At 40.4% G+C, this 8998-nt stretch overlaps 1 protein-coding gene across 1 annotated transcript; it reads right to left on the reverse strand.

Moving 5' to 3' along the window:
• Window positions 1–5956: 5956 nt before the first annotated feature.
• On the reverse strand, window positions 5957–7296 carry rasd4 (rasd family member 4). Its single transcript, XM_068058705.1, has one exon. It carries the CDS (start codon window positions 7103–7105, stop codon window positions 6479–6481), a length of 627 nt encoding a protein of 208 aa, XP_067914806.1. The 5' UTR covers window positions 7106–7296; the 3' UTR covers window positions 5957–6478.
• Between the last annotated feature and the right edge of the window lie 1702 nt (window positions 7297–8998).

Genomic DNA, 8998 nt, shown 5'->3' on the forward strand with positions numbered 1-8998 from the left:
TGGCAGTATCCAGCATAGTAATGCAACCAACGCAATATTGAATAGATTATCCATAACAAAACTTGTTCTGGTGTTAGATTTCACATTCATGATCCCAGTGACTGGCAGCATAGTTTATAAAAGAAAAAATGAAATTAGGTTTGTACAAATTGGGAATATATATTATTCCATTCCTATGTCAAAGCTTAACATGTTTGTTGAATTTAACCCTATTTGTGGCCTGCTCAAGCAGACCTGATAGAGCCTCAGCAGGGCTCTGTCTTGGGCTTAGTGTTTAGAAGCATGTTTATTGACAATGCCATTTGCAACACTGACAATATTTGGCTCAATACTGAAATATGCAAAAATTGCTGGGAGATGTAAGCATCAAAAAACATATTAAAGCATTTACTTTGGATGCCTTAATGGTTGCCTTATTCCTAATCTCAGAAAGCTAAGCTAAGTTTTCTCATCCTTCAGATGAGTTGTTACACTGAGGCCTGTCTATCCTCTTAGGTGGATGTAAAATATCCACAGCAATATTCAAAGAGCAGTACTGATTCAAACGTTTGTGGAGAGCAGCCAGACCTCCTGTCATTTCGCCAATCATGTGTATTTTTGGTGCTAAATTAAAAAGGCAGGAAGTTCCCATTGGAATTATAATATTTAAATGAAGTTGATTGTCATTTTAACATGCACGCAATTTCCCACACATCTTCATCACACTGAATGATTAACTCAACCATTATAATTTATACTCAAGGCTACCAGGGACTGATCTGTACAGTATGTATTTAATTTAAGTAATTAGATTTGGAGGACAATTTTCAGGCTATTTCTGCACCATTTTTCCTGAAGTTCTTTTTTTTCAGTTAGGCATTGAGGAGCCTTTGTGACAATGTATTGCTTTTTTTCCAAAATGACTGTGGTAGTGTCATAGTGGGTTCCTCTGTGGAAATCCCCCTTTATGCTTTTTGAAGAAAGAGCACCAGGGAGAGTGTTAGGCAGGTCAGCAACACCAGACACGTTATACCAAAGGTCCATCCCATACAGCTGCCAATACTGCCACACAGGCAGAGTATGTACACATCCATCTGTCAGAGCAACAGTATCTGCAAAAGCAAGCAATGACAAAGCTTTATCACATGCTTCAACCAGACTGACAGCCAAAATCCAGTATATGCATGCTACTGCTGGTGGCTGGTTAATTTCTCGCTTTCATTTGAGGAAATCAGTAGTATCAGCCAATCAGACATGTAAAACAAGTGAGCAATACCACGCTGATTCAAGAAAGCAAGCTAATTTTCTTCCTCATGGACATCCACCAGCAGCATGGTGGCAGGCTTCCAGTAGGTCTAAGGGGTTACTGGTGGGGCCTTAAGTACAATGTGATTTCTTGTGTGAATAGGAAAGATTTTCAGTTTGTTTGGCACCATCATCACCAAATTATACCAGTAATTTCTCATTGACCAGGCCTCTAATCTATGTGCAAAGTAGCTGACTTCACCAAATAACCAATGCTACACTTGCACCGTGCACATGATATGCAGCTTTTTGACCAAATGATTGGGTCCAAAATGGCTTTCTGCAGTTTCGGGAAAGGAACTAATGTAAAATAAAAGAAGCAAGATTCTTTAAAGTCTCAGCATCATGGAAGTGGTGGGATTTTAGATTTATGATGCGTTTATGTTCTAGTGGAAGCAGCCCTAACTCCAGTGGCAATACTTAAAGAAAATGTGGCACATGGAAAACTGTCTAAAGAGACGGTTTCTCTCCCAGCTGCATACTCAAGCAGCTGCCAGATGCCACTTGTATGGCAATTTTTAGGCCAGCATTGTGGTTTTTGGACTGCATTGATTTTTGCCCCTCACATGGTTGACAGCACTTTCAGTATTAAGGATTCTGACCTAAAATATGTGCAGTAAATAGCCAACAGGACACTGAAAACAAAATGATCCAGCAGGACTTTAGTCAAACAACATATTACACAGAACAATAATTGACCTAAATAGTACTGACAAATAATAGCATAATGAAAATAGCTTTGATCAAACCCTGATAAATGTGGTTAATTTCTTGATTTTATAAAATCTTTAACTTCATGAAAATGGTTATTGTTTACAGCTTCTTGAGAGTAGAAAATGGAGTGTGATCTCCCTAAACGACCTCAATACTAACCCATTTACAAATGTTAACTGACTTCTGCACTCAATAATGGATGTGACATAAAACAGCAGCATATTATCAGCGAAAATAAAAGCAAAATACTGCGGATGCTGGAAATCTGAAATAAAAACAAGAAATGCTGGAACCACTCAGCAGGTCTGGCAGCATCTGTGGAAAGAGAAGCAGAGTTAACGTTTCGGGTCAGTGACCCTTCTTCGGAACTCTCCGAAGAGATGCTGCCAGACCTGCTGAGTGGTTCCAGCATTTCTTGTTTTTATTGCATATTATCAGCTGCCGGATAGCACCTAAATATTGAGCACTTACTATACAGTGCACATTCATAAATTATCTGGCAGGCAAAAAAAGTAATTCAAAGGAAATGACCTGAAAGAAGCATATCATTATCAATTTGCCCAATGTAAATAAAGGATTGTTTTCAAGAGTGACACTAAGTATGCCCTGCAGACATCTATTCTTTCTTCCTCCCGCTCCTTTTAAATAAACAACTCATAGAAAAAAATTGGCACTTGCCACCTCTTCTGGGAACAGTAGCAGTTTAAAAGAGCGTCGTTTTAAAGATTTCTTTAATTAGTTGGTCCATTCCCTTCTTGATTCCCAGTTAAACCATGAGTGAGAGACTGAATAACACGACAGTTCAAGCTGATATTTGAATCCACCAGTCAAGCATGTTGTGGATTTTATTATCTCTCAGCCAGGCTACAACATTCCCTCACAAATGTAGTTCACCACCTCCATGAACAGTTCTGGCCTCCTATTGGAATTGTATACCTTTTTTCAAGCAAAGGAAAACAAAACTACCCGTTCAAAAACACTTCCTACACAAAACACCTACAATCTTTCCATAGTTTGATGTAATAAGAACCTCAGTTCTTCATTAATGCAATATAAATATTTACAGTTCACGTGGCACAGAAAGTGATCTGCCTCCTATCTACACATGTCAATGGGTTTGAATGCTCAGTCACGTTTTCAAGCTTGCCTACTTACTGTGACCTACTGTTCAAAACCAGTGGCCTTTCACGTGCAGACACTGAATTGAGTCTATGCAGGTGGGTTGAGAATCTTGCCTTCCTCTGCTGACTTTAGGTGCTTAAGTGGAATGAATTTAGGCATTTGCAACCCAATTCCTTGTGGATATAAATCCTCAGCATAAAACTGCTTAGTTTGGCACAAGATTGATAAAGATGGTCACAAAACTACATGTATAATATGGCAATGATTGTTTTACTAGAAGGCTGTTTTCACAGTCTGAGATTGAAGCACATTGTTGGAGCAGTAGAGGAGGAGATTTATTTTGCACTTCGGCTGAAATTGAAATTTGTCGGTTATCACGTTTTGTATGCTTATACTGAGCCTTTATTTTTCATCCCTGTTATGTGCACTTACTAACTAACAATTGTTCTGTAATAGGTCAAAATTTGTACTTAAAGTTTTGATACAATAAGACAAATTTTGTACTGTAGTTAGATAAATAATGCTACTTTATTCATTGCTGTCAAAAATGTCCTTGATGTTAAAATGGTTCATACTTACTAATGAAACAAATACAAAAACAATTTCATATGGTCTTATATTTTGACTTATAAGGCTGAATCTTAACCCCCAAAAATTAGTGGCTTGAGGTAGGGTAAGACTTAAAATATCTCAAACCCAATCCCAATCTGCTCACTTCTGAGTTAATAGAGGCGGGGGGAATGGGTTGGGCGGGCAGGCAGGCTGGCAGCCAACCTGCTCTGAGGAGAGGGTTTGGCCAATTAATTATTCCATTGAGGCTGGCAGACTCTTTTAATCCTGGACGGCTGGATTTCCCAGGCTGCGGGAAACCAGGCAGCTGAAGGGAAGTAAGGGCAGCTTGGGGGATGAAGGCAAGTGCTTACCCCAGCCCCCCAAGGTCCTCCCGCATCATACGACACCCCACCCCGGGTTGGGAATTGGGCCCCCAGAGATTGTATCCATCCCCAGGGCTGCATCCCCCCCTCCTGAGGTTAGGGATCAGACCACCTCAGGTTCCCATTAACAACTGGAGTTGCTTGAGGGAACAATGGTTGTTTTGGAGAATTCCCTGCTGTTCTTTGATTACTAATGTGGGTTTTCTTTAACGCCCATTTATGTGATTTCCCCCGCCTGCCCCCCCATGCTTTTGTTCCCATAAAAACATGACCTGTCATAGTACTGGAGCTTAGCTCGGAATTTAAGTTCATAATCCAAAATAAATTAAATTGGAGATTTGGGGCTAACTCCATACCTGAACTTTGTTTAATTCATATTGCTTTTCAGTTCAACTTGCCTGTTATGTACATGAATGGCAGTGCATATTGATAACATATACATAGGTAAAATTTTTATCCATTTTCCAGAAATGTTTTAAAACCTGGTTATGGGAGTCACCTGCTCTTTTGGTGGTCTAGCTTGAAATCCGTACCCTCTAGAAGATTACGGAGGCATGCTTAGTTGCTAGAAGTATTATGCCGGTGCGCTTTGCTGCACGGAGTAGATAAATTTTAGGGTAGTCAATCACTCCTCTGTCATGAAGTTTCATACTATAGACTTGTACAGTCGAATGGTTCGCCTGTTACTCCCTTAAATTGTGTTGCTTATCAAACTAAAATAATTTTCTTTAAAAAAAAAAATCAAACCTTAAAATATTTCATATTTATTTGGCAAAAATACGAAAGTAAAATGCCAAAAGGGGGCGCTATGAAAACATTCCAATTCATTGCAATAAAAATTTGTGCGGATCATTGCTAATCCGCTAGGTGGTATAGAGGTGACCTGATTGGGAAATGAACTGAGCAAAGGTCAAGTGGGGGGCAGACTTTGAGTAATCTGGGGAAATGGTGTACATTTCCCATATAGAAGCAAGCGTTACACAGATTATCCCATTTTGCAACACATTTAAATTGCCAATGCGTGTATGTATGTGAGTGTGCACATCAACACAAACGTCCTACTATACTTAAGTTTATCTAAATTATTTTAACTGCGGTAATGTGTGCTTGGTTACTTTAGTACTGTATGCAAAGTTCCCAGTAGATTTGCCACGTTCCAGTCTGACATAGATGCACCTGATGTAACCAACGGGTGAGCGAAGGGGAACTGATTCCCAATTCCTCCAACTTCTCCGGCCTTGGGACAGTGGCCATTTATTGGTCGAGCCGCAATGACTCTAACACTAACCGACATTATTATGCTGAAACTGTGATTAGCAAACGACTATCTGCCTCCAGTTAAATGTCTAAACTCCCGAACTGTCACGGACTAAAGTGTTTTTGGACAATATGCATCTCCATAATAATCTGAGCCCTCAGGGAATCTGAAATCCTTGCACTTTGGCTGCGGGTTGTTTTCTTCATCGATCATCCCCTTTGGCAAGTTTTGTTCAATTTTATGTTAATCTGTGTAGTTTATTAAAACTATAGACAAGTTTCAGGGACTTCTGATATAATCGGTGCTGCTTTATCATTCCCACATTCTTCAGCTAGTTCGGATTTATTGTCCAATTGCCTCCTTACCTATTCGGTTATTAACTCGATGGGTTGTTTCCATACATCTCTGAAAGCCTTCTGATTACGCTGTGGGGCGCTGTACCCGTTTTTGACTTTTATTGATGTGCTTTCAGAGGAGAATTTCAGTTTTAACACACAAATATAAAACGAATTTGAAATATACTGTGTGGTCACAAATTGTGTTGTGGGAACTCATGAAAGGACCGTATGAAAAAATGCAAATATGCCAAATGCAAGTGGACTACATAATCAAACCCTGCAACCTGTTCGGGATAAAGTCTTTATTAATAGCTTTTATAAAATAAGTATACAAAAGAATATGCATTCTGGGTAACAGTGTAACAACAAGATCAGATACCATGAGAGTGCAAATATAGGTTGGCCCCCAGGTTAGGAAATAACGGTGGCGATTTGAACTCGGTAAACAAAGCTTTCGGACTGTCCGGTGAATGCAGGCGAGGACAAACTCTATTTAAAACAACGAGCATTTAGATCAATGTTGATACGATTGATACGCTGACATGTACCTCAAATGCATACAGCAATTTTCCAGCTTACAGTATCTGAATTCAAATCAAAATTCAGCGCAATTTACAGTAACAGAAATAAATGGATTGCTTTAACATGTGCTCCCCTTCAGTTTTTCTTAGCACGGTAATTAGTCCAGTTGCACAATTTGCTCCAATTTGGAGACTAGTTCTTTCAAACATGTGTCTGACTGGTTTAAAACAAAACCCAGTGACGGTGAGCAGTCTGTTTTGATCAGGTTAGTGGAAAGGAACAGTCCGTTCAGCCAGAGTTTAGGTTTAGGAGATGCTGCAACTGTTGGTTTTGTTCATGGGAGGCCGGGAATTGTTCTCTGTTGGGAAAGTTTCTCGTCTCCTCCTCAAGGCTGGACTCAGGCGGCTCGGTAAGTTTGCCTGCTGCAGGAGTTCCCGGAAAACTTCCAGCACATTGGCGTTGTCCTTGGCCGAGGATTCCAGGTAGCGGTTATTCCATTCCAGTTCCACCAGCGACATGATATCTTCACTGGATACTTGCCTGTCACTGAGGTTGTCCGTTTTGTTGCCGATCACGACAATTGGGGTGTATTTATCTTCCTTGATGTCGAGGATCTCATCTCGAAGGCTTTTCACAGCTTCGAAGGATTCGGCATCGTCTATGGCATAGACCAGGGCGAAAGCATCACTGCTCTGGATAGAGAGCTTCCTCATGGCCGGGAAGGAGTAGCTCCCGCTGGTGTCCATGATCTCGATTTTGATCTTCATTGAGCCCACATCGTATTCTTTGCTGTGCAGCTCGTCCACTGTCCTCTTGTACTTCGATTCAAAGGTGTCGAGTAAAAATCTCCGGATCAGCGAAGTCTTTCCCACTCCAGCTGCCCCCAGGAATACCAACCGCACCTGGTTTCTTTCCTTCACAGCCAGAGACATGATTGTGTCGTATTTCTGCAAACTCTTCAGCCAATTCTAAGTTGGTGTTCTGGTAGAAGGGCTGAGATTTTTTTTTGCTGCAGATGAAATGTTGCAGGGGGTTTCTGTATCTCTCTATGTATAAGTAGCAGCAGCGCCTGTACAGGAGGTTAGCTTCAAGCAGCGGTCCCCAGTGCCCACACCTCTCGCTGTGAGTGTCTACTGCTGACTCTGGGTCCGCCTGCTCCGCCTTTATCAAGGAAGCTGCCACAGTGACGCTGGCCATTGCCAGCCCTGATCCAATCAGAGTGTCACAGACAAATTAGCTGCAGAATGAATCCAATCGCCTTTAGTTGCTCAGCAGCAGTGGCCCCTGCCAGTAACAATGATAATACTCTCTGCATTGTGCGTGGACATGGATTTAATTAGGTACATGCTCCATATAATGTCCAATATATTGTCTCATATACCATAATATAGAATCTGCGAGTTTGTTACAGGATTGTAATAGGTGGAAGGATGCGATAGTTTCATAAAACATGAAAGGGAAGCTTAAGAAGTTCGACGATGTCATCTCAGCCTGGCTGTGACTTCTGGACTGTATTTCAAGTACTATTTGGACTTAATTCAGTGCCATAGTTCTGTATTCTGCTCTGTCTTAATGATAAATGACTCACTTTTTGTTATTGCGTATGACATTTATGGCTTTTTATTGCCTCTAGTCTGTTACTCCATTCAATTATATTATTCTTGATGTGTGTACCTCAATCCAGTTACTTGTATTTGCCCCATATCCCTTGACACCCTTGGCTTTAAAAATCGATCTCAGTCTTGTAAATTTCAATCGACTCTGCATTCACAACCTGTTGGGAGATAATTCAAGATTTCTACTATCTGATTTCACCCCAAAAGGTCTGGCTCTAATTTTGAGATATATACTCTCTCGTTCTATGTTCCCCCCCCCACCCCCCCCCCCCCACCAGAGGAAATTGTTTATCTTTATTTAACCTATCAAATCTTTTAATCATTTTAAATACCTTGATTAGATCAGCTCTCAATTTTCTATACTCAAGAGAATACAAACCAAGTTTATGCAATTTGTCCTCATAATTCAAGTTCACACTGCCAACTCGTGTAGCAGGAAGTGAGTGACTTAATTAAGAGTTTTTAAGTGTCCTTAATTGTAATGTAAATGACTTCATGTATTAATCATGAACTGTGCAAGAACATAATAATGAATATAGAATTTTCTCCAATCAAGATTGGGGACCTTTCATATAGTTGTATCGCCACTTTCACATCAGTGTGGAGCTGTTTCAATTGTCCATTGATATGAAAGTGAAAGCGCAGATAAGGAGCTCGGTTAGTACTCTGACTCCTAAGTGCATTGAAGCCAGGATGTGTGAGAGTACCTGCTAGAGGTCAGACTTTAAACCGCAGCTGGGTGCAAAGATACATTTGAAACGTGTTTGACTGTAGCCACTGGATCTCGCTGGGAACTTTATAAATTAATTTTTCAATAATCTATTAAATATTAAAGCAAACACTCCTACCTGTGATCTCTAAACATGAAAAATTACATACCAGAAAGCAGACCTTTCTGCAAATATGCATGCACAGCAGTCCTCTGTCACCATTATTACAATCTATAGTGAGGTGCCCCTCCCAGTATATGATATGTCTATATTTTGCTGAGCATCACGCTATCCAGATACTTATGTGAAATTTACCTGTAATGTAACAGCAACCTGTAATAATTCAAGCATGGATGTAATCTTTAAGTAAGGACAGCACTGTTCATTTGTGATACCCTTCCCCACAGTTTAATCATCTTCAGGGCTTGTGATCTTTCCTCATCATGAAGAGTAGCCAGGTGGGTAGCATATCAAAGATTGTCAGCACCCATGTGTCAGG

The sequence above is a fragment of the Heterodontus francisci genome, chromosome 26 (assembly GCF_036365525.1).
Source record: "Heterodontus francisci isolate sHetFra1 chromosome 26, sHetFra1.hap1, whole genome shotgun sequence".
Taxonomy (NCBI): Eukaryota; Metazoa; Chordata; class Chondrichthyes; order Heterodontiformes; family Heterodontidae; genus Heterodontus; species Heterodontus francisci.

Coding starts and splice junctions, on each gene's coding strand:
- rasd4 (XM_068058705.1), bottom strand. CDS start 7,105: ATGTCTCTGGCTGTGAAGGAAAGAAACCAGGTGCGGTTGGTATTCCTG.